Source organism: Zootoca vivipara, chromosome 11 (assembly GCF_965207765.1).
Source record: "Zootoca vivipara chromosome 11, rZooViv2.hap1.1, whole genome shotgun sequence".
Lineage (NCBI taxonomy): Eukaryota > Metazoa > Chordata > Lepidosauria > Squamata > Lacertidae > Zootoca > Zootoca vivipara.
Genome location: NC_142594.1, coordinates 30,779,663 through 30,806,658, shown reverse-complemented (window position 1 = coordinate 30,806,658; position 26,996 = coordinate 30,779,663). Strand labels below are relative to the sequence as shown.

Sequence of the window (26,996 nt, the reverse complement as noted above, 5' to 3'; positions counted from 1 at the left end):
TCCAAAACTCACCGAAACGACATGAGCAATTGTGGGGTAGATAGCCAGAAAATGTGTGTTATCCAAGTGTACATGCTGTCCTAAGTGTCATAATCTTGTGCTAAGACAGTTATTTACTTGAGAGCCCATTCACAAGGCTTTGTGCTCTCCGCGGCGGACTGGACCCAAATTCAATGAATTCCACAACCACCACAAGAAATCTTTTCCTCAGTACAAAAGGAGCATGCCACCCTATCCATCACTCCACTCCCTCACCTACAAAAGGACAACAACATTTTAGGAGCAGTCCAGAATTCTGCAAAACGCTTCTGGGCCAAACGCTCTCCTCACCCTCATCCCCGAAAATACTGAATTTCTAAAAGCACATAGGGGAGCAGGACATGAAGGGAGCATGGGTCTCCGGAGCTCCCTCGCACGCAGGAACACAGCTGGGGAGGGGGCAGCAGGAAAGGGATGTTGCTGCTGCCTCTCCCCTCCATTGCTTCCACCCCGTGGACTGCTCAGCCTGGTGGCACCGGGCCATTGTGCAACAGAGTCCAGCGCCCCTCAGCCCGCTCACCCTCCCTCCCTCTTGGCCAGCCCAGGGGTGGCGCACAGCACATGCAGTCGTGCCGCACTACAGACCTCCTGCCCGGTGCAGACCACCCACGCCTGCCCCTGGCTAGTTACGCTACTAGTCAAGATCACATCATTGCGCCATGCTAACATACAATACTTGATTCATATTTCAACCACAGCACTTGCAACTACAGGCAACTGGCAATTTGCACGGGGGTTGTTGTTCCGGGTAACTGAGCACATCGACGGAGCATGCATAAGCCCAGGCCACCCTCTTCTGGGTCCAAAAACAGTGCATGTGTACACAGTTGTGTGTGCTTTGAGCGTAAGCAAAATGGTCATTCCCTGGAAATGGAAACAGAAGCTGTAGCCAAACCATAGTTCATGATAATGTAGTGTGAGCAATACAGCTACCCTGGTCGAGTCAAACTGCAAGCCCTCAACGTAAGGAACAAAGCGTAGCAGGTGGCTAAACTGCACCCCAAGTCCAACTCAAGACAGCAGTCTACAGGTATCCAGATGGCTAGGCTGGGTCAGGCAAGGCAGGACCTGGGACAGCTCCTAATGCAGATTCCCAAGTGTTATTATAGAAAATAAACAAAAGGCCTGTCCTTACCTGAACCTACTTCACCATCAACTGCACAAGAGCCTAAGAGTAGAGAGCTAGCTTTTAAAGTATATCTCAGAAATGGTCTTTAAATTGTTTTTCACATGGTAGTTTGGGATATCGAACACCATGTTCTTGTTAGCATATTAGCAGTGAACATATTCTCCTTCTGAAGCCAAAGTAGCACCATCCATACACAGAGCAAGAGGTATTGGCAGGTTTTGTGGAACCCCATGTTTTGCAGAAGTACAGAAAATAAACCCTAAGAGCGAGGGGACCTAAACATTAGCTCAGTAAAAACTGAGCATGCTCAGTGGACATGGAATACTGGCTGGCTGTTGGAAGAAAACCGAGGGGAGATGAATGGAATGGAGTACGTGAGAAAATGCAGTGACTGGCTTTCATGTTGAACAACAGCACACTTTTGTTTCAGGTCCTGCAAATGTTCCTAAATCCAGGCTGCCAGAACAAACAAACTTCAGCTGTATTAGACAAACTAACTTGACCTGATTATTGAGAGTTTCCAGAGGGGTTCAAAAGACAAACAGCTGTGCAAAAGCCATCCTCTTACACCCCATATTTTATTTAGCCTCTCCCCTGCCCCCCGCAGTCCGTGACCCAGTACACCTGGTTGTCAGCATCCTCTTCTGGATGAATGGCACTTGTGCTTTTCCAGCACTGTCAGAATCCAAGTTAAGAACCTTGATTGTTGTATAGAATGATGAACCGATACAGCCACAACAGCATGTTGCAAAATGCAATCAGCAGGTTTACAAGCAGATTGCAACAAGGGTGCAATATTCCCAACTGTCTGATCAGACAAACAGGGCAGAGGAAACAGGGCAGAGAATAGGTAGCAGTGCTTAAAAAAAAAAAACCCACCTGAAATCCAGAAAAGGGGAGTTGGGTGGGCAGAAATTGATAATCTGGCCTTCTTAATGGCTAACTGGGCATTTCCCTCACTGTACTAGTAAAATCAAAGTCCAGTCCTTCAAATATAGTGAAGTGCTCAGGTTCAGCTACAATGAACCTGAAACACTACTGAGCAGACATCAGATGGTAGGGACTAGTGAAATGGCTGAAAGGGAAAAGTGGATCAGCAGGCAGGGTATTCATTAAGGGACAAAAGGAAACAAATCCTAGCAAGGGTTTTTTGATTCTCTGCACCGCAGGTAAAAGTTTGTTTTTTTATTTTATTTTTAAAAGAGGACTTTCGATGTATATTCAGAATACAGGTCAGAGAGAAAATCTGGACCCTATCCTTACAGCAACACTGGGAAAGGGGGATAATACACATTTTAGCTAGCCACTAAGAAAGCCTTCCAAGGATTTTAATCACCACCATCAACGCCCCAGATTACAAGATGACAAGTCTCTGCCCCAAGGAACTTACAATGTATTTTTTTAAAAAACAAAAAACAAACTTCTTTTTTTTAAAAAAAATATTCAAATCAAATTGCAATAGAACAAAACCATAAACTAAAAGACGACTTTGCATTCACAATTAATACAATGCAAAATTTGGCAAAGGAGGGGCAGTGGAGAAAGGGGAAAGACATGGGGATACTTGGTGGTTGTACAAGTCACGGTGTATATATATATATATATATATATATATATATATATATATATATATATATATGTTAAGGGCACTGTCTGCTAGCCAAGGGATCATGGTAGGACATTTGGGGCTTTATAGGGGGAAAGTTTCCCTGTCCAACTGGAAGCTACGCAGATGCGAGAGCAGAGGTTTAATACATGCCGCCCACCATGCCATCTGCAGAAGGAGGCTGGCCAGCCGAGTATGCATTTGCTAAAGACTGGCATTAAGGGCAACTTACATAGTAATAAAGAGAATATTCACAATACTTTACTAGGATTTTTTTTAACTCTAAGCTTCCCAAGCAAATGTAGCTGCTAGAATAAGGAGGGTGGGTTTGTTTTGTTTGTTTGTTTGAAGGCATTTCTATACCGCAGAATATTTACTATCATGATGGAGCTTAGGAACAATCTTATCATTTAATTAAATCAAAAACAAGAACCACATTAAAAAGCCAAGGAAACGACATATTTTGTAAAGCCCAAGGGAAGAGCTGCAACACCTGCCTGGCAGCTTTTCATCAAAACTGGAAGCCTTCCAATCCATCGATCTTTTCGAGCCCCATGTCTTTCTCCTCCCACACAGCTTCCACTGTGACTGCAGCATAACAACATGGGCATCCATCATCTTTCTACGTCTGTTATTTCTTGTACTTGAAGAAAATGGAAGTTTAACCTTCAAATGCTGAACTGATGAAACACATTAGGTAGAGTCCACCGCCCACTCTGCTGCTCTCGCTGCGAAGCATACCAACAAAGCAGTAAGAGACAGACAGTCTGCTTCTCACTCACTAGGCTTCTAGAAACACACGCCAGTGCTCCTAAGTTTCTTGTACTGCAGGGGAAGCAGCAGTTTGTGCCTATTGTTGCTGGTGGCGGTTTTGTCCTCCAAGATATCAGAATGATAACAAGGGACATCTTGGAACAAGGATTGTGTTCCAAGTCTGTCTGTAACACTGACATGCATGATTTTAGGCCTGTTCTTGTTCGGTGGCCTTTACTGGCAAGCCTGACTGGCATATGCAGTACCCATTTAACAATACTTTGGATGATTTCACATTTCCTTTATTGATAATATTCCCTTTATTGATAATATTCCCAGGAGCTGAACGAACTGGGCTGAGCTGCATACAACCTAAGTGAAATGCAACCAGCCGTCCCCTTGAGAACTGACTAGCTCTGCTTAACAAGTTTTAGGTAGGACTGCCACTATTTTATTAAAGGCACCTGGGAAGCTCTTCTGAGAGCTCCCCAAGCCTGCAAAATTGCGGCAGGCTTTTTTATTCTCCTGCAACTTTAAAGGCAGATCAGACAGCATGCCACCATAATATACTGAGAGTCTTTTACCCTCCAGGATTTGCTGAATCACAACTCCCATCTTCTGTGGCCACTGACCACGTCTGCTAGGGCTGATGGGAGTTGCAGTTCAGCAACATCTGGGGGACTCAAAGGTTCCCCACACTTGACATATGCCTTCATTTCATAATTTAACACCTCTATCTTCATTTCACATCCACAGCATGAGGGTGTTTTTAAATTAAAAGTGAGTGTCACGTTGATAGTCCTACAGCACATGGTACTTATTTGCAAAAATATTTTAGATTGCCTTTCTGCCCTAAAAAAAATAAAAGGCCCTCAGGACCGTTAACAAGCAAATATAATAGAAAGGTGGGTAGATTTTGAGTTGGTCCCATTTTGCTAGGAAGTCTTGAAATTTGTATAGGTCTGGTTCTCAGTAAGCATGCTGCTTTACTGTTTGTTTTGGAGACTAATCTGTGTGTATAGATGCCCTATATACGCAAATACAAACAACAAAATAAAAATGCAACTCTTTTCATTTGCTGTATAAAAACATGCATTAATAAAAGCATGCATTAGGCAAAGACTTTGAATTTCTCCCAGTAATTGGTACCGGTAACATGCTTGGCTATTGCTACGGCTTGCAAAAAAAGTGTGTTTTGAACTCATCAAAAACTTTTCTGGAATGATACCTTGGAGATCCACTGCCAATCAGTCAGAATAGACAGTGCTAGGCTGGAAAAGCAAATATTTACCAGGCTCGCAGGAGGCAGGTTTATATGTTCTATGTAGGTAGAAATCCAGAGGTTTATTACCCTCCCTTCTCTGCCAGGTTCCAGGGTGGGTTGCAACAAAATTTAAAACAGTTAAAACAGATTACAATTACAGGTGCCAATAGCCAGGGAAAACAGGTGCATCTTCAGCATTCACTGAAAGTGAAGTGACCAGACGCACCTCTGTGGGTAAGGAATTCCCCAACGTTATTGATGGTGCTACTGTAAAGGGATGGCCAAAAGTATGGAACGGAAGAAAAGGCTGCTGTCATTCATGGCTAGCAATATGACAACCACCAATTTTATTTATGTATAAAAATATTTATATACCAATATATCATGGAAAGCAATGATATCCACATAGAGTCAAAACACATAAAAAATTAAAATCAGAGACCATACGATAAGACAATCATTGAAAAGCAGGCACAATGCATGTGCAGTTTCCCCCAACCTAGTGCCCTCAGATGTTTTGGGTGACAACTGCATTCCAGATAGGCCATTCAGCATCTGGCTGGAGAGGAGGGCAACTGGAGTCCAAAACATCGGGAGGACACCAGTTTGTGAAAGGCTGCCTTGGTGGAAAAGTGCTTTCACTCATAATCCAATTGTCAACAATCCCATCTGCCTACTCCAACCTTCTTCACCATAACTTGTTCTGGAAGATCTCCCAATCCTCACCAACATATGATTGGGTAGGGGCAGACCAGTGAAAATTAGGTATCTCACTTCACAGGAGCACAAGAGCTTTCTGCTAATGACAATCCACCATTGGGTACAACCCACTCAATCTGTTCCAACTTGTCAAGGTTGGGTTTCAAAGTCATCACAGTTGGATTATGTAGATCAACTTAGCAAGGCAAGTTGGGTAAAATATGCAGGAGTGGAGGTTATTTAGTACAAAAGTTTGCTGCACTAATTTACTAGAAAGACTGTCCCATTTGTGGAACCCTTGTCATGAATAAGCAGGAGGAGGAACTGGGCTGGGGAAAATAAAATCCTATAGATAAAGTGCCCCACCTAATAATTGTGTGACAGGAACTATGTAAAAATAACTGACAGGTAAATGCATTTTGTTTCAGTGCAATGTTTTCTTTTTTGACTGAGCACAGAAGTTAACTTTTAAAGATTGCATTTATAATCAGATCTGTCTATTCCTGTCTATTCAAAATGCTACACCTCAGTAGCTGAGTTTGTGAGTGGGTACAAATCCATGTGCATGCATGAATCCACTTCTTGAATCTTTAAAAAGAGGGGGGGGGAACTAAAATGCATATGCATAATGGAAACAGACAACATCACCTTCAAGTAACCACATTTTTCTGTACTATAAATAGTAAAGAGGGGGAAATCTCAAAGTCAAGAATATTTCTTTAGAGTTAAAAAAGCAAAATGAACGCCTGTACGGTACCACTCTGGTTCGAATGTATTATGCTGCTGGAAAATAAAATCAGGACTTATTTAGAAAGCCACTCTCTCTTTGTAAACATGCTGCAGCAAATTATGTACAGTGTACCTTGGTTCCCAAACAGATTGGCTCCCAAACGCTGCAAACCAGGAAGTAAGTGTTTTAGTTTGCGAACGTTTTTCGGAAGCCGAACGTCCGACGCGGCTTCCAATTGAGTGCAGGAAGCTCCTGCAGCCAATCGGAAACCGTGCCTTGTTTTTCAAACGGTTTCGGGAGTCGAACAGACTCCCAGAATGGATTAAGTTCGAGAACCAAGCTACCACTGTATATGCCATGAGAATATAGGTACACTGCTGTCAGATTCAGTCAGCAAAGCCAATGGGAGTTGCAGTCCAACAAACTCTGAGTTCTCCATTTGCAGTCATACCAAAGAATATGAAAGCTGACTTCATGAAAAAGTTTTGCCATTGGCCTCAGTAGGATATGAATTGCACCCAAAGATAGCAACAGTACTCTGTTGTGAACCGGGAGTTCTCAAGGCCAGGAATGGTAAAAACTAGTTGGTAGTGATCCATTTTAAAAGTGGCATTTAAATTGGCTTTTCTGACTAGTGCATCAAGATCTACAAAGGATGCTCTTCTCTTTCATCTACCTCCGACCCAGATGCATTATGCTCCTGCTGTGTAATAACCTCCCCCCCAAAAAAACTAAGACTGGTGATAACACTGTATTCTTTTTGGCACTAACTATTCTTTAGTTTAAGGCATTTTTATTTGCCCAGGTTTTGTACTGATGATGATAATGATGACTATCCGTGCTTTTTCGGGGGGAGGGAGTATGCAGGGGGGCGCATACCTCTAAACATTTTGTGAATCTAAGTTTGGCCTCGTTGAGGGGCAGTATATCAATATGAGTAGGAAAATGGCAGTACCCCTAAACATTTTTTTGGGGGGGGAGCACTGATTATTTTTATTTGAATTTATATACCGTCCTATACCCGAAGGTCTCAGGGCAGTTTACAGAATAAAATCAAAATACAAAAATTAAAACAACCCAATAACAACCTCCCTCCCCCCCAAAAAAAACAACTCCCCACCACATTTTAAAAGGGCATAGGATGTACACTTGTCTACAATCTATGTTTTGGATGAAGGTGAAACTTAGAACTATTCAAAATAAATAAATGAACAGCATCCAGCATGCAAACGGTGTGTCTACAGGCCATGCATTTCAGCACTTGCCAGGTATCCACAGGAGACAAGTGATCAGGTTGGCACAGGACCAACTCGGTGCTGGGTACAGAAACCAAACAGGGTGCTAGACAACGGGACTCTGAATCCAGCAGAGAAATGCAATGAACTGCTGGAGAAAGGATGGAGCTCTCCATCCAACAGACTCACAATACATTTTGTAGGCTGGAAACCTCTGTATGCTTGCTTGCAAGGTAGCTTCAAATGCTCAGTGGCTGGTATAAAGCTTTCCTTCACAAACACAACATAGCAGGAATGAGGATGCTATGGGCCTCCAGATGTTGGCCATGGGGTTGAGGAGAGTTGAACAACACTGGGAGGGCCACGGGTTGCCTAGTTCTGTAGCACAAGAATAAAAAGCATGCATGTATTTTTTTTTTTAGTGTCTTCAGCTTCTACAAAGTAAGAATTATTTAAGGATTTAGAAGAGATAGACTAGGTGGCAGCAAGCCTGGTGCTGGATGGCTGAAAGAACAGCAAAAACAGCTGTTAGGAAGACTTAATTATAACTGCCACAAACACACACACCAAAAAAATTGACATGTCTGTTGATAGTAATTAAAATCCACTCGTACACTGAAAGCTTCGAAACACAAACTTGGTTCAGAAACAATTGTGTCTGTAGATTTGGTTTCCTTTTGTTAAATAAATACTTCATTAACTGAATTTTCAGGTACATAAGAATTTTGGTTGATTGGTTGGTTAAAGTGATATATTTACTTCTCTTTCCAGATCCGGCTTTATACCCTATTTTTATGAGATCAGCTGGTTGCCATGGAAACAACGTATGACGTCAAGCCGGTCAAGCCTGGAACTCAATCAGATTTAAAATGAAGTTAAAAGATCCAGGGCAACTCTCAGACAGACCATTTCCACTGCAATAGCAGGAAGGGTTCTGGGGAAAAGAAGTGAATTGTGTTTTATTTTGACTGAAAAAGGAGGAGCATTTTTATAAGAGCAAATAGCCTAAAATTACTGGGAAATTCAAGGGCTGAGGACTTTATATACTAGTATAAAGGAAAACATAGAAATGTTAGTATAATCCTATATACTAACAGTGAACTTGCTTCTCTGAGTGAGAATGCTTTCATAGCCAAAATAGCACTAGTTAGGTCCGAAGCACAAGAGAGAAACATCAGCCGATTATACACAGCAGTATTCTTAAGCATAGTAACTGCAATCCTAATATTTAGCAGAAGTTATGCTGGACTCTCATGGAAAAACAAATAGGCAGGAAATTGTTATACTGGGCATCAAACTACCGATAATGGTCAAATGGAAATCCAATTATCATTATGTTTATCTCTGAAACAAGAAAATTTACTTCATATCAACAAGGGACTAATTCACAATCACTATCTCAGCTGACATGCCATGGCAGATTGTACTATAAAAAAGTGAACTGACAAGCAGCCTGACTTAATGTCAGTGACAAATGACGACATTAATGGAAAAGTGAAAATTATTCAAAATTCAGTACGTCTCAGTTGTGAAAACCAAAATTGAATTTGGGTTGTGCAGCGTGCTGGGACTAGGCAAATAATTCCTACTTATGGGAATCATTTCAAATGGCTTTCAGACATTCTCCCATGTTTGACTGAGGTTAGAGACACAAAGTGCATTTTACAATTGCAGATTTCTCATTAATGTTGCTGCTAATCTAATGTTGTTACAAAAAATATCATTTCAATGCTGTGTGTGTGTGTGTGTGTGTGTGTGTGTGTGGTTATGTTGTTGTTTTAGTATTCCTATCATCATCATCATCATCATTTTCTTTTTGTTGTTGATTTTTGGGTGTACTGTTGTTCTCTTTGTTGAAAACCACTTTGTGAACGTTTGTGTCACTTCATGCGTGGAAAGGCAGCATGCAAATAAAATAAAATTACAAAAGGATGAAGGAAACACTAAGTGATAGTCACAACGGAAGTTAATCAAATCTTCCTCCTCCTCTCAGATTGGTGGTGGAGGAAAAATGGACTCTGAGCTGCTTAGATGTTATAGGAGCATGTACCCAACTGGGAAACTAACAAAGGTAAATCAAACTGTAAAATTTTGTTTACAAAACTTAAAAGTCGGCTAAACTCTGTCTATTACCAAAACCAGTCCACACTTTGGCACAAAAATAAGCTAACCAATGACATGTTAAGGACACACCACCAGAAATATCAGCAACAACGGATCTAAATGGAACTGGGAGTTGTGATCTGAGTTTTCTGTCTTGTGATGTGAAAACCTTTCAGGTCGGACTCAGACATGGGCAAAACGTATTCTACTTCTCTTTTCCAAATAAAGCACATATTTAAAGTTCCAGTATAAATGAACCCGGTTATCAAATCTGGACAAATGTTTCTCATGCTTGTGAGCAAGTGCAACAGCTAAACCTCTTCCAAGATTTATAATCTACTTGTCAATCGTCACTTAAACGGACACTACTCAGGCAGTCGAAATAATCCATTTTTCTCTTTTGTACAGCTTCTCAAAATTCATCCTTTTTACATGTCCCCCCCCCACTTCCAAGTGTTATTTTCTTGTTTTCTTTTTTAAAAGGGAAAATGCCAGCTGCCTACTTCTTATGAGCAATATTATCCTACTTCACCACCATTTATGCAGGCCAGAGTAACATTTTTGGTAAAGTATATGACTCAGCTGCGTGCTTCTAAAAGCATGTAAAAAGCATGGGATTATTTTAAAATGTTATGAAAAATGTACCGGCAGCATTCTTCTTAGTGGCTTAACAAAGCTACAGTTTCAATTTCTTTTATTCCAAAATAAACTGCTTCTACCAGGGCAGCTTGATATTGCAGGAAATGGCTGAGATGGATTGGATACTTTGCAAAGTATACAGAAGAAATTTAAATTGCGTTTCTTTGCCTTGAAAACACTACGTCCCAACACTACATTGCTAAACACATTATCATGAAGTCATCGCAGTGTTTCTAATGGAATATAGGAATAAAATAAGATTCCTTACACCAGCCCTGACTATTTGTTTAGCCCAATACAGTCTAATCTGACAGGAGGCAGCTCTCCAGGGTCTCCACATCACCAGCTACTTCAGAAATGGGGAGCCTCAGGCCCCCTCGGGCCTCTCTAGGTGGTCCTCAGGACCCCCCCCCCAGGCCACACACCCGCCTAAGCCACCTTTCTCAAAAGCCCAGCTTTGCATCCTCCTTTAATGTTTTTGGCTGGCTGAAATGCATCCTTGTTCTCCAATCACACTTCTTGCACTGGAAGCCAGAGTCAACCGCAGACGATTTTGTCGCCATCTTACTCCCTGCTGAGTTCTACAAGGGGCAACAACACTGAGATTAAGGACTCATCCAGACTTACACTTATCCCACCACATACCCCTGGGAATACCTGATCTTTACTGCTGAACCAAAGCACGGATTGACGTTTGCCGTGATTTGGCACTGAAGAGAAGCGGGGGAAATCGAAAACTGCTCTCTAGGCACAAGAGGAAGTGTGGACAAGCCCCAAGTGGGTTATAAATTATATATAACAAAATAAACAGGTGGAGGCTGGCTGAGGGCAGAGTGAGGTTGGTGGGTCAAGGCCTCATTCTCCCAAATCAACCAACCTCCACTGGATAGCAGGGTTTTGGTGTTTCTTATAGTCACATAATATACTCATTTTACCACACCGAACTTTTAAAAACGCCCTAAAATTTGTCACAAAATCCACGCATCCCATTCAAATGTTTTTCGGCAAGGATCCCTCCCCCCCCCTACTTATACTGAATTACTTCGGCCAAAATAAAAGGTTATTATAGTGTCCCTTTTTTAAAAAAACAAAAACATTTCAGAGTCTCTTGAGGCCTGCAGTGTTAAGTGGTTAATCTCCAATGCCTAATCTGCAACGAACTCCAGCACCTGGACAGGATTAGGCATTATGCTACTCAGAGACCTACAGATCATGGCCCAAGCCAATTAGGCCTCTTGCTGTAACACAAGATAATGTAATTATCCAAGTGAAATTCTACTGTGAGGCAGGGGCAGGCCTAGCGCTCTTCGATGCCCCAATGCTCAGCACATAGTAAGCATTCCCTTGCGGAAGTACAAGAGAACAACGCTCCCATTTTAGAGCCTGGGTTCCCAGCAGGGAGCAAAAAGGCTTATCACGTGCTCTGAACAGGGATAGAGAGCCCCCAGATGTTGCTGGACTACATGGCCCATCATCCCTTACCAGGCCTGAGTTAAACATCTGGAGGTCCAAAGGTTCCCCATCCCTGTTCTAAACTGTCCCAGGTGTGATATTAGCAGCATAAGACAACAGTGCTTGCCTGGGAGGACGCATTCAGAAAACACATTGGAATCTGCAGGTCAAAGATCTACAGCACTGATCCTGAAGCCCATGATATTCAGGGAGCTGGAGAGAGGCCTCGCCAGAACGGCCTCCATAGGGTGACCCTCAAGAACTCTTGGAGAGGTCTCTCTGTCTGAGGCTGAGAAGGAGGTTAAATCATCCTCAGACCTTGAAAGCAGCAGCTGGTCAACAAAGGGGAATACACCTGAAAGCCCAAAGTCACTGTGCTACTCAAGAGTAAAGTGATCCTTGGAAATAACTCCTCAGCAGTAAAGGGTTCCTGGAGAGGTAGCTCGTGAAGCAAATGACTTGGGGCAGAGTGTGGGAAGCCAGTCTTATAAACCACATGTATAGAAAAGTTTTTAATGTTTGATGTTGTACTGTGTTTGATGTTGGAAGCCGCCTAGAGTGGCTAGGGCAACCCATTCAGATGGGCAGCATATAAATCAGTTGTTGTTGTTACATTGAGGTCTGATAGTTACTAGAACTAATATACGTTTATGCTTCTTACTCTGGCAACCTGATTTGCATTTATCCTGATCTTCCTAGCTCAGCCTTAGGACTCTGCCTTTGGATTATGTCTGATTCAGGGCTACTCTGCTGAACCTCAGCTTCACCTGGACCCTGTTTGGGGGCTCTCTTTATTACTGCTTGGTGCTATTTTGTTTTAGACCTGAGGTTGCAGTGGACCTTTATGTGTGGTCTTGCTCCAGCCAACCTCCAAGACTGAGAATTAATCCAGTTGGAACAGAAGAGTGGCTTACACCAAAGCAAGGCTGCATCAGCTTTTATCTACTTATTTTTTAAAGTTATATATGGTTTAATACAATAAAAAGCTCCCTGTTTTCATATAAATTAAAACAACCTCTGATAAAATCTTTTTAAAACTACGTTAGATATAAGCCAAACACAGCTATATCTCACAAATGAAACTAGGCAGTGTAGCAAACACAGAAATAAAATTTCCTCAGTGTCCAGGAAAGTTTGGGTCACAGGAAGTGGAGATGTTCAAAGGTTGCTACTACTGCCATCTCAAAAATTAACTAAGGGATGGCATTCCAGAGGGTGGATGCTATCAATGAGAAGTGTCAGTTCCGTGTACTGACACCTATTGAAACTCATTTATCTGTGTTACAGAGCATCTTTTCTTTGACATTATTATTAATTTATGTCCTGCCTTTCCCCCCCTCACAGGACTCAAGGCTGAAAGCTTCACACAACCATGCATCAAACATTTTTCCTTAACTGGTAAATGAGATTATGACTTGTGTATCATATTTGATATCACAGAAGAACAACATATATATGCATGAGTCAAGTGTTCACGCTACAGTGTTAACACTGCTAGGCCATAGCTCCCTGTCACATAATCTGTGAAGCAGCCCCATCATTTTCCTGTTCTGTGCATGATAAATTAATAAATAGTACTAAGAATTCTTACCCAGAGCTGGAATAAAAAGAATTACTTACTTAATAGCCAAGGCTATATATTCACACACAAGTCAAGGCTTTTCAGATGTAGCACAGCAGGACTTATCAGCTATAAAAACAAGCATTTTGGCCTGTCATTCTTTTCACAATGTGTTCTTGGAATCACAGTGTGATAGGGAAAAGTCAGGTGCATAAATCTATTCTTAGTCACCACATCGTTGGATCTGTTATTGTAAATTTTGTACATGGCCCAAATCAGAATCATTATAAGAACAGTAGCATTAACTCACAAAACAAGACTATTACCCGGAGGACAGGAACTTGGGTGTTAGCACAAAGTTCGTGTTTTCAGTCTGAGAACGCTCCACAAGCACAGTGGAGGACATGCAGCTGCGCTCTCAGATCTCTGTTTCAGAGCTAGTTCAATGTGCAAAAAGGGCTGGCAAGTTCCCTCTCTTCTTCTTCTTCTTCTTTTTCTTCCTCCTCTTCCTCCTCCTCCTCCTCTACCCCTTAACAGCCTCTGTTGTCCAGCAAGTTGTAAATTTTCAAAATGTACCATCATAATCTGTGCAGGTCAATGGTATAAAACAAAGGTTTATTGTGACGTACATGCCTATGGTGTACCTCCTGCACAAGGCATTCTGAGTACTTAATGGGAAAGGTTTCACAAACTTATAATCAGGAAGTGGTGGGCTCTTCTTCAGAGGAGGTATTTAAGCAGAGGCTGGATGGCCATCTGCCAGGGTTGCTGCAGTTGCCTCCTGCACTGAGCAAGGGGTTAGCCTGGAGAAGGGTTTAAACCTCAAAAGTCATTTCCAACTCATAAGAATTCCATGACTCTACCATATGAACCAGTTTCAGATCTCTGCTTGAGAACTCTGCTCTTTTTGCTGCCCCCTGCCTCCTTCTCATAAACGTTCAACTACCGGGAACAACTGGGAAAGTCTATATGGTGGTGGAATCTTCCTAGAAATGTGCCTGGCTTTTTCACAGCTCACTTTTTAAAACTACTCTCTTAAGACGGGTTTGGCTGTGTACACATTTAAAGCACATTCCCTTTTCTCTCTCCTGCCCCCAATAAAGGATCCTGGAAACGGTAGTTTACCCATCGCAGAACTACAATTCCCAGCACCCATAACAAGCTACAGTTCCAATGATTCTTTGGGAGTGAGCTTTAAATGTGCCTTAGATGTACGGTGTATATGCAGCCTTTGTTTCTGGAGGCATTTCCAAAATACAGTTTGTGTTTTTACTGTTTTGTTATCTGCTACTTTTTTCTGTATTTGTTTTGTTTTTAAATTGTTGTCAGGTTGCCTTGAGTTTGTATTTGGATAAAAGAGGGATATATGTTTTTAGTATCCAGTATAAATACAGCGCAGTTTGGGAATGTCTTGCTTAATCTGGAGGATTAAGGATGCAATTAACAAGGAAATTCTCCTGCACAATGCCTGTGCTATAAATGACACACCACAGCTGCACCCAGATTTTACTCTCTCCTTTCCTACAAGGAAGCCGGTCAGAGCAGAATGTAACTCCTATTTGTTTCGCTGGACTCTGCGCAAAACCATCATTGCATTCAAAACCTTGCCTGATTGCCACGGGTGACCAGGACTTCTATGCAAGTGAGAGAGATGATGGAGGAGGCTACCAACTCATTTAGTTTCCATGCTAGCTACAGACAAACTGATAAAGTCTCTGCCTCCGCAACAAGGACAGAAACACTGGTGGAAAGGGGAGACACAAGTCTCTACCATCAGTGCATTTGGCATTATTCATTTACTGGCAAGCTAAGAGGCTAGGATCTAATTAAAACACTACTAATCCACTATATAGACAGTGGTACCTCGGTTTAAGTACACAATTGGTTCCGGAAGTCTGTACTTAACCTGAAGCGAACTTAACCTGAAGCGAACTTTCCCATTGAAAGTAATGGAAAGTGGATTAATCCGTTCCAGGCGATCTGCGGAGTACTTAACCTGAAGCAAACTTTCCCATTGAAAGTAATGGAAAGTGGATTAATCTGTTCCAGACGAGTCCACAGAGTACTTAAACTGAAAGTACTCAAACCGAAGCGTACTTAAACTATGGTATGACTGTATTTATCAGTTGATCAGGGGGCAGAAAGCAACCATTCTTGGGAGCACCCAAAACCATAAAACATAATAATCTGTTAATATTTGGCATGGAATCTTAAAATATGCAATACCAACCAATGGCACAAGCATGTCAAATACTCAACATGGTCCAAACGCCTGAGTAAAAAGTCAGGTTTTAAAATGGGGCTAAAATGTAGCCAATTTGGCCCCAGCCAGGCTTTTTTGGTATTACTGTGATACCATGGTGATTCTTCTGCGCAAGTTGGAGGAAGAGGAGTCCATCCTCTGCAAACTGCCTGAAACACAGGTTAGTTGCCCCTTAACAGGCAAGTACTTTGTTTTTTGCAGGCTAGTTAACTTTACAAGTCTGTGCAGTGGTTTTCAACTGGTGAGTTGGTACCTGCAGCCTGATCCAATCTTTCTATACTAGGCCATAACAAAGAGTACGGTACTTACATTAGCAAACTGCATTTTTTTTTAAAGTTCTATTCACTCTCAAATACCCTATGCATCAAAGTGGGTTGTGTTCTTTTGCAAGGGAGGGGGGGAGAAAACAATCTGATAACCTTAAACACATCAATTTAAAGAACAATGCAAGAGGATGCATGAGTTTGAGGGTATACAAAAATGAATAAAATTAATTTTAAAAAGCCGTCATGCAGGATGCTGACACAGGACAGGTCTCAGGCAAATGTGGGGGGTGGGTAGGAATATCAACGACTCAGAAAAATACCCACGACTCACCAATCCATTGTTTGGCTGAAGAGAAAAATCAAACAGAACATTATTGGGCTAGATCAGAGGAGTATTTTCACACAACTCAGCCTGAACCTTTGAGCTTCAGTGTGGTGGCCCCCAGGTTGGGGAATGCCCTCCCCTCCAAGATACATCACTATACAAATTTTGAAGTCTGGCATGGATGTAGAACCTCAGTTAGCTACCGGTATGTAAAAATTAATAGCTAACTGAGGTTCTGCCCCCCCCCAAACAAAAATCCTGGCTACGCCCATGATGTGTCATCAAGATGCACCCTTTTTTGCACAGACCTCTGGTGGTGGCAGATGAGATCAGAATACGCCTTTCATCGTAGTGTTTTTGCCATTTCTAACTGCTGTTGCTACAGTTTAGTTTATACTCCAGTAATGCTTATGTATTGCATATTTTATTTTATTGTACAGTACTGATGTCCACGTAATCCATCCTGGGTAAAGGTAAAGGTAAAGGGACCCCTGACCATTAGGTCCAGTTGTGACCTACTCTGGGGTTGCGGCGCTCATCTCGCGTTATTGGCCAAGGGTGCCAGCGTACAGCTTACAGGTCATGTGGCCAGCATGACAAAGCCGCTTCTGGCGAACCAGAGCAGCGCACGGAAATACCGTTTACCTTCCCGCTATAGCGGTACCTATTTATCTACTTGCACTTTGACGTGCTTTCAAACTGCTAGGTTGGCAGGAGCTGGGACCGAGCAACGGGAGCTCACCCCATCGCGGGGATTCAAACCGCCGATCTTCTGATCGGCAAGCCCTAGGCTCAGTGGTTTAACCCACAGCGCCACCCACAACCCAATCCATCCTGGGACCGCATATTAAATAAATGTAATGAATTAGGCAGCCCCTCTAGTAGTTTGCATGCAGGATCAAAATTCCTGCAATGCTGTACTACAATCTGACTCTACTTATTTCTCAGTGTCCTTCTGCACCTTCCACCATAATGTAACACTTCAGTTCATTAAACCTCTGACCCTTTTTCAAGGAAAACACTGCCTCCCCCCCCCCCCCGCATATATATACTAAGAAATAATTCAGATCTCTATGGAATGCTATGTTTAGAAAACACTATATATATACCATGTCACCTGTAAGCATGCCAATTGTCCAGGGCCCATTTAAAAACACTCTTAAGACAGCAGTCAGAACACTCTTCCAAGAACACAGAAAAGCTTAGCTTTCATTCCAAAGTTTCTAGAATTTGTGATGGGAGGGGAAAACATGGAGCTAAGAAAAGACTAGGATGATACGCAGCCTGAGCTTCCAGTACTGAATTGAAAACTGTCAGTGCCCAGGAAGCTCTACAGATTCAAAGAGGGGCTTCACTCTACCCTATATCTCTACAGCAGGCATGTCCAACAGGTAAATTGTGATCTACCGGTAGATCACTGGACGTCTGTGGTAGATCACTGGCTGCCCCCAAAGAAGCTCAACAACTTAGGCTCGCCCAAAAGAAGCTCAACATTTTTGCCCTGCACTCCAAAAAAAAAGGGCTTTCCTCCTCCCTAAAAAAAGCTCAGCAACTTTGACCTGAACCCCAAAAGGGAGTAGATCACTGCCAGTTTTTAACTCTGTGAATAGATCGCAGTCTCTTGGGAGTTGGCCACCCCTGCTCTACAGCACAAACCTACAATCCTAGCACTGGAACTCGGAATGGCAATTGTGTTTGACTTAATGCCAGAAGTGCATAAGGTTTAGATACCATCTTAAAGAAAGGAAAGCATTCAAAACTGGTAGTGTTCACAATTTTAAGTCTGCATAATTTCGATAGTCCCACTGCATATATACAGTTCACTGTGTACAACTATGGTGAGGAGCTACAGTCAACCAAGGCTTCCTCTCGCAATTGTATACTGTTTTCCTGCAAGCAAAATCACTATGTGCAATGCAACATAAACACACCTAAATATAAACATCTACTGAGAGGTTTCTACCACATATTCCTCCAGGCATGTTGTAACATGAAGCATTCCTATGAAGGATAACCTGACTTGTCAATCTACCCAAGGCAACTATGGATTTTTACTTACTTTTTTTAAAAAAAAAATAGATAAATACGAGGTGGTCAGCTCTAGAGCAAAAGTGTCAGAGTAGATGGTTGTAAAGGACTGATCCTCATTATGCTCTGCAAACCGATCCACACCCTTAACACACTTAAAACTTGCTAAACTTGAGCAAATCTATTGCTTTCAACAGGACTTACATCCACATAGCCATGATTAGGGTTTTGGCTTTGAAACCTGGGAGTTGTAGTCCAAAACATCTGGAGAATAACACAGTGGGGAAGGCTGCTCTACACCCATAAGCAGGTTATAATCAATACAACACAGTGGCTTCTCTTAGGGTGTGATCACTTTATCATAGCACCGCAGGCAGCTATGGCAACATTAAGGATCAGGGTTCTGAACAGGGGTGGCTTTAATGTGGTTTAATAGGCAGATGTTTGTCAGCAATTGCCAAAAACAGTGCTAGCAACCTTTTACTTTTTAAAAAAAAATGTTTAGAATATTCTTTTTAAGCACTCACATAATTGCTTCTGGGAAAACTTGAAATAGTTTATTAACTAGGGTTTTACTACATTTACAGGAGAACAAGGTGTGGTTCAAGTATGACTTTAAGATTTCTCTATTTCTGCTTAGAATATGCTTGATGGACAGCAGCTGAACATGCACTTAACTGTAGAGATCTTCTGTCTCTAGTATATTGTGTGAATGACAGTTTGCATGTATACTTTATATGTGTGAATGGGCTACCAAGTGATGCAAGGCCTTTGATTTAATTCACTCATTCATTCTGCTTCCTTGGCTGTCTATAATGCACAGCATGTTCAGTGCAGTCAAACACCATTCTGTTTGTAGGGTTTGTAAGGCTGCAGAATATACAAGGTGTCTTTAAGCATAGGATTTTCCTAGCATTCTATTGTAGCTTTGCACAAACTGCCACCACCTTGCCAGAACGTTTGTGTTTGGTTTTTCAAGGTAACTTTAAGACATTTCTCCTTCTGGCTGACAGGCAGCCTTCAGCCTCTTAACTATCTGAACTTGGAAAACTGTCAATGGAAGTCAGGTGACTATCAATGTTCAAACCAAAGTTCTTACATAAATGTGACCTTTGTGTTGGTCTCAATGCTCCAAACTGTACAGGCACTATAGCTGGGACAGTATTTTTTTTAAAAAAAGAAAACTGCGAAGCTATATTGCACAGCTCCCATAAATGTGTATAATGGATTTATATATTGGAAAATAAACAGTCCTGTTTCTGAGATAAGTGTGCTTTGCAAACTGAAAAGGACTGCAGGTGGACATGGGCCTTCAAAGTCACTTCATTGTAACACAGAGGCATTTTACAGAAATCTCAAGGCTCATCCTAATTATGGAGCAAACACCGCACTGAAGGCAGGTACCATTGTGGCTCTAACTAGTGCTGCCAGTCAAGACTTACTGTGCTAGGCCTTAGCCCCAGGACCCACTTTCTAGTGTTAAGTGCCAATGAAGCAACCATATAAAGCTGTCTTTGAACACACCCAGAGCATTCTCCTCTCAGCACAGGAAGTTTCAACATCTCCATGAACGCTGCCAGAGGGAAGCAAGATTCCAACTTCCATCCATGGCTCTGGAGCTTGACAGCGAAACAGAACCTCCATGCACAAAGGCAGTGTACCTACGAATGTCAGGGAAGGCAGCAAGAGCGGAGAGGAACCTGCTGCTGGGGTCCCTAGAAGCATCTCTCCGGCCCCTGTTGGGAAACGGGGACGCTGGGCGAGCAAAATAGGCCTGTGGGCTACGCTTTTAGGAAGCAGCCCTCAGCCCCGGAACCTCTCGGTTGGGGGGGGAGACAGGGGGCGGAGGCGCTTGCTGGTAAATCTGCACGCTAGCCAAAAGGCCTGAGGCCTCGCCTCCTCTTTGGGGTTTCCGGAAGCAGCACGACCAGCTGGCCTCGGCTTGGCCCTTCCCCCGAGGGGGGCGGGATGTCCCCTCCCCAGAAAAGCGGGCCAAGCTGCGCCAAGGACAGGCCCTAGGTCAACTCTGGCAGCCTCCCCGCTTCTTTCCTCCCGGCAGCCGCCTGGAGGCCCTGGGAGCAAGTGACCGGGGCAGAAGCAGAAGCAGCAGCAGCAGCAGCAGCAGCAGCCCGCACTGTTCTGCGCGCGCCGCCCGGGCTCCGTGACTTACCTTGGCAGCCATGCTTTACCTTGCGCAGCCGGCCCTTTCCCCCTGGCGAGGCGAGCGGAGGCGGCGGCAGCGGCGAGCGGCGTCCTCGCAGACGCACCAACCAGGAGAGAGGACGCGCCGCCGCCGCCCGCCCATTGGCTGCCGGCGGCCCCTGGGAACCCGCTGCGGTGCGCGTGATCCGCCTGTGTCCTTCGGCGTGGCCGCCCGGGTGGCGCGTGTCGACTCCCGGGCTCCCCGTGGTTCCTTATCCGGCCAAGAAGGTGAAATGTAGCCGCTCCGGCGGGCAAAGCCATCCCGGAGGTCGCGGCGTGGAGAGACTTTATGATTTATTTACTTTTTGGTAATTTTCACTTTAACCTCCTGCATGCTGCATATGTATACGGGTGGGGGTGGCGTATTCCTGCCTGTGCCTTATTCATAAGTAAAGCCCATCAACTTTAAATGGGATGTGTTCCCGGGTAAGGGGGTGGTATATAGGATTGCAGCCTAAAAGCAGGGCAAATTCCAGTGGTTGATGTGGGTGAAGCCCCGGAAGCTGTTCTTCATGCCTGCCGGCGCTAGGTGAGATCCTCAAGAGCCGTGAGATTGTGAAGGGGCCGGTTCTGCAAATCAAAGTGGTTGAGTGGCCAGTGACTTGAGTCAGTCCTTCAAGTTAAATAGTCCAGAGCTGTTAAGGGGTTTATATGCTAATAGTAATACAGTATCTTGAATTTGGCCCAGTAACGAATTGGCAGCCAGGGCAAATATCCCTCCAGTCAGCAGTTGTGCTGCAGCATTCTGCACTAACTTCAGTTTCTGGACCAAGCAGGAGGGGAGTCCTTGTTGTTGTTGTTTAGTCATTTAGTCGTGTCCGACTCTTCGTGACCCCATGGACCATAGCACGCCAGGCACTCCTGTCTTGCACTGCCTCCCGCAGTTTGGTCAAACTCATGTTCGTAGCTTCGAGAACACTGTCCAACCATCTTGTCCTCTGTCGTCCCCTTCTCCTAGTGCCCTCAATCTTTCCCAACATCAGGGTCTTTTCCAAGGATTCTTCTCTTCTCATGAGGTGGCCAAAGTATTGGAGCCTCAGCTTCACGATCTGTCCTTCCAGGGAGCACTCAGGGCTGATTTCCTTAAGAATGGATAGGTTTGATCTTCTAGCAGTCCATGGGACTCTCAAGAGTCTTCTCCAGCACCATAATTCAAAAGCATCAATTCTTCGACGATCAGCCTTCTTTATGGTCCAGCTCTCACTTCCATACATCACTACTGGGGAAACCATAGCTTTAACTATACGGACCTTTGTCGGCAAAGTGATGTCTCTGCTTTTTAAGATGCTGTCTAGGTTTGTCATTGCTTTTCTCCCAAGAAGCAGGCGTCTTTTAATTTCGTGACTGCTGTCACCATCTGCAGTGATCAAGGAGCCCAAGAAAGTAAAATCTCTCACTGCCTCCATTTCTTCCCCTTCTATTTGCCAGGAGGTGATGGGAGTCCTACATGGGATGTATTGCAGTAATCCAGTCATGAAGTTCTCACTACCTGGACTGCTGTGATCAAGTTCACAAGCTCAGGCCAGGAGCAACCACATGCCAGCTGAAGCCACTCAAAGGTGCTCATAGCCACTGAGGCTACCAAGGCCTCCACAAAACTGGATCCATAAGCACCTGCAGATTGTGTACCTGCTCCTTCAGGGGGATGCAACTCTGACTAGGTCAGGAAAATGGCCACTTCCTCAGACATGGGAACCATTTGCTCACAGTGCCTCCATCTTGTTAACAAGTTTGACTTGTTCTCCTTCATCCCACTACTGCTGGGCCCACACAGCTACTCTTGATTCAGATGCTGTGGAGAAATGGAGCTGAGTGTCATCAGTATACTGATGCCACCTTGCCCCACATCACCTAAGCCCTGGCTGCAGCACTATCATTGGGGGGGGGGAAATAGTGCCCTGCAGCATGCCATAGTCTAACTGCTAGGGAGCCAAAAGTGTTCTCCCAATGCTGCCCTCTGGACTTGGCTACATAGATGAGACTGGAACCACTGTAACATAGTTCTTCCATTTTCGTTGGACTGGTCATGTTGTGCAGATGCCTGATTATCGTCTTCCAAAGCTACTCTATTCTCAACTTAGAAATGGAAAGTGTAATGCTGGTGGTCAACAAAAGAGGTTTAAAGACTCTCTCAAGGCAAATCTAAAAAAAAAAGTAGTAGTACAAACACCAACAACTGGGAAACACTGGCCTGTGAGCGCTCCAAATGGAGAACAGCCTTTACTAAAGGTGTCATGGGCTTTGAAGATGCTCGAACTCAGGCTCCCAGAACTGGTCCTGAAAGATGCCATGGTCTATGATACCAAAAGCTGCAGCGAGGTCACACTACCCTTGTTCTGTTCTTGGCTAAGGTTATCCATCAGGGCAGATGGATCCAATCAGTACTATGGATATAAAAGACACTGCACATACTCAGAGAAATTACATATTTCTTATAACTTCAGATGTCCCAAGATTAAACACTGATGTTCAAAACTATACCAGTGGCTGCAATCCCATGCACACTTACCACTGAACTTGATGAGACTAACTTCTGAATAAACATGCAGAAAGGTTGAGCCAAAATACTCAACTGTCTGAACCTAAAACTGTGATTCTTTTTTCCCCAACCACTTGCCCCAGAGTATTTGGGAATACAGAGAAATACAGCTTGATGTGTGGTGCTTTGGGCTGCAAATAGAATGAGCAGCTTCCATTGACACAAGCAGGATTACCTATAACAGCCATTGTGCAACCATATCCAGTGCAGAATTAAACCCATTGAATTTAATATGTTTAAACCCACATAACTTGTAGCATCAGGTGAAACATAGTATCAAGGGCAGGCCAATACATTTTGCTGCCTGAGGCAAGAGACAAGATTCCAGGTACAGTTGAATCTTACTTCAGCACTGGTAACAGGACAGCATCCTTCTTCCTCAGGGTACTTAAGGGAAACTGGCTAGCTTAAGAGATGCAGAGCAGGCTGGCTTAGACAACTCGGAGGAATAGGGGATGGGGGTGGGGATTGCTGTTGCCCCAGGATCTGCTGCCTGAATCAGCTTTCTGCCTAATGGTAGGGCCGGCACTTCATAGGATTACATGATGCCAGAGTGTCTGTCAATGTGGGTCTGCACTCCACATGGAATAATGCAAATGCCCACCCCCCTCCTCTGGATTCCACCACAATTCTTCCAGGAAGTCTGTCAGCACCACATTGTCCTTGGATTTACACACATGCATGCAAAGTTTGGCACTTAAGGAGGAACTGTTCTCGGGGAATAAGTTTGTATGAAGGCTGTCAAACTACTTTGAAAATAATCTTTCTCAGATGAGTTTCCTCAAGTCAAGGGGAAAAGCCTTTTCAATCATCCCCAAGTACAATGCAAAAAAGGGGAAAGGAAAGTGGGGGGGGGAGAGAATACCAAAAATAGATATGTTTAACAATCTTACATTTTGCAAACTGTCCCATAAATATTCAGCTTGCTAGATCCTCAGCTGGCCTAAATCAGCACAGGCCTGCAGATTTCAAGGACACCATTCTAATTTACACCAGTCGAGAGTTTTCCTGTAACACGTGGAGAACATCTATTCTAAATAAGAAGAAAGTAATTTTTCCCCATGAGTGACAAAAATACTTTGCAACTGAGGATGCCTTTGGCATGAATATATTAAGCGGGGAAATCTTCCCAACTACACGAAACATAATCATCCCTCACATGTGGCAGATTTGTTTACTCTGTAAAGATTTGATGCAGTTGATTAATTATCAGTATCTGCAGAGTGTTAGGGTAACAAGGCAGCTCTGATGAGAGAATTATTGGAGTACATGCTCAGAATACATATCAACTCAAATGTGTCATATATGCTTGGAATAGTTATCAGACTGTAATGGACTACTAATATTATTTTTTTGTCCACAATTAGTCAGTGACCATCAATAACTCTCCAGAGACAATGAATTGAGGTTTTTTTCCCCTGTAGGATTTTAGCAATCAAGAGAGAGGAAATATTATTCAATCATTTGTACATGATTAATCGCATTCAACCATTAAGCAATTTCTGTCCCCTGAGTTAAATCATTGTTATTCTGAGCTGGTAAAAGATTTGCATAAATGCAAGATGCCAATGACAAAAGAGAAGTGAAAATACTATCAAAATAGATTTAAACTAATAGCCAATGAAACACTGAGTGCCAGAAAGACTGCATATCTGATGTCCATAATTTCCATTCAGACATAAACAGGATAGAGGTGTATGGTTGAATCTAGGTTTAGTCATGCTTTGAATGGACTCAGTGAAATCCGTGAGACTTCCAGTTGTTTGCTCTAAGCATAACTAAATATTTACAGTTCAGTCCTTTAAATGAACTCAGTACATGACCTCAGAACTAAATCTGTTTGAATTGACTTACTCCCACCTGGGACTTATTCTGCATATGGTTGCAGCCTTGGTTGCATGAAATAAAAGCCTATACTTTAGTTTCTTTGACATAGCACCACAACTTTGGAATCTATCCCCTAAGACAGGCATAGGCAAACTCAGTCCTCCAGATGTTTTGGGACTACAACTCCCATCATCCCTAGCTAACAGGACCAGTGGTCAGGGATGATGGGAGTTGCAGTCCCAAAACATCTGGAGGGCCAAGTTTGCCTATGCCTGCCCTAAGAGGTCTGGCTGGCCACTCCACTACCTTAACTGCAACTCCACTCCTTAACTGCAACTCCCCTGTAGCTGCTGAGCTCCACTCACAAATTCCACAAAAACAGATTAGAGATGAGCTTGCAGTATCTCCAAATCTGGGAGAGTTGAGTACAGCTATTAACCAATTGAAAAACAATAAAGCCAATGGACCTGATGGGATACCTGCCGAAGTCTTCAAAGCAGAAGGAATTGAACTTACATAACTTCACAAGCCCATCGAAAACATCTGGAAGAGAGAGGAGATTCCAACAGACGTTAGGGATGCAAAAATCATTAATCTCTTTTTTAAAAAGGTGATAGAACGGATTGTGGAAACTATCAAGGCATCTCTTTATTAGCTGCGGCCGCCAAAATTCTTGCAAGGATCTTCGCAAAACATCTCCTAACAATATCCCAAATGGTTTTCGACCTTCATAGGGGACAGTGAACATGACTTTCACCACTCGACAGCTTTAAGAACAATGCAGGGAGCAAAACCAATCCCTGTATAGGCTGAAAGCAAAGAGTAAGGTTAGCATAACTTACATCGTAGAACTTCAGTATGTTGATGACAACGTAGTGTGTGTACACTGAGAGGATGACCTCCAAACCATCCTAAGTATCTTCACAGAAGCTTATGAAGAGCTGGCCTATCGCTCAACATCCAAAAAATCAAAAGTGCATCAACAAGCACAAAACAATCCCTCTGCAGCACCACAAATCCAGCTCAATGGTGTAACATTGGAAAGTCAATCACTTCACCTACCTGGGCAGTTATCTTTCCACAAGGAAAGATGTTGATGCCAAAATCCAGCATTGCCTGAATTCTGCAAGTGCAGCTTTCTCCCGATTGAAGTGCAGAGTGTTTGAAGACCGGGACATTTGCAGGGAAACCAAAATGCTTGTTTACAAAGCTATTGTACTACCAACCTTACTGTATGCTTGTGAAACATGGAGCACTTATAAATGCCATCTCCAATTCCTTGAAAGATTCCATCAACAGTATCTCTGGAAAATTTTTACACATCACTTGGGAAGACAGGCGAACTAATATCAGTGTACTGGAAGAAGCAAAGATCACCAGTGTTGAAGCAATGATTCTTCAACATCAACTTCGTTGGACTGGTCATGTTGTGCGGATGCCTGATTATCGTCTTCCAAACCAACCACTCTGTTCCGAACTTTAAAATGGAAAGTGTCATGCTGGTGACCAACAAAAGAGGTTTAAAAACTCTCTCAAGGCAAATCTTTAAAAATGTACAGTAGTAAAAACACCAACAACTGGGAAACACTGGCCTGCGAGTGCTCCAAATGGAGAACAGCCTTTACCAAAGGTGTCATAGGCTTTGAAGATGCTCGAACTCGGGATGAAATGGAGAAACGTGCTAAGAGGAAGGCATGTTCGTCAAACCCTCACCGTGATCAACTCCCACCTGGAAACCTATGTTCCCACTGTGGAAGGATGTGTGGATCCAGAATTAGCCTCCACAATCACTTACAGACTAACGGTTAAGACCATGTTCATGGAAGACAATCTTATTCAGCCACAGGTGATTGCCAAAGAAGAAGAACTAGATTAAAACATTACAAAAAAAAATAGGGCTACAGTTATACAATCAATATTCAATCAATTAATTGAGTAATCTTTTTTAAAAAAATTGGTCAAATAAAACAGTCCCCCAATTAATCAGAAAGATTTTATTTGATAAATGTAATTTAAAAATCTCAGATGACAAGCCCTGCCTTAACAGTGTGATTGCAAGTCCCACTGAGTTCATCTGGACTTAAAATCTGTCCATTTGTTTTCCATAGCCATTAAGTATCTTGATATCTAGACAAATATTTTTGTTATAGAAAATTGCAGCATGAATTACAATGAACAAATAAAATCGTTTAGTCTGCCTACGGAGTAATACTCAAAGTAAATAAAAGATTAGTTTTGTCATTTTGTTGTGCACTAATGATCATATATTGCCTTAATGAAAATTGAGGTTGATGTTGGAAAAGCCACAAAGTTTGCATATTTAAGAAAACATGACT

General features: G+C 43.0%; 1 protein-coding gene and 1 long non-coding RNA gene across 2 annotated transcripts in view; one reads left to right on the top strand and one right to left on the bottom strand.

Annotated features, from left to right (window-relative positions):
- SLC25A13 (solute carrier family 25 member 13) overlaps positions 1-20,314 on the bottom strand; it is a 110,496-nt gene extending 90,182 nt beyond the window's left edge. Inside the window, exon 1 of the mRNA XM_035129397.3 lies at positions 20,263-20,314. Coding sequence (XP_034985288.2) covers positions 20,263-20,274 — 12 coding nt within the window. The 5' untranslated portion in view covers positions 20,275-20,314. The remainder of the gene's footprint in view (positions 1-20,262) is intronic.
- A 75-nt stretch (positions 20,315-20,389) lies between these two features.
- LOC148684244 (uncharacterized) lies at positions 20,390-22,882 on the top strand. Its single transcript, XR_015946354.1, has 2 exons — positions 20,390-20,602; positions 21,723-22,882. It is a non-coding gene; the product is annotated as an uncharacterized LOC148684244 (long non-coding RNA).
- Positions 22,883-26,996: the final 4,114 nt, after the last annotated feature.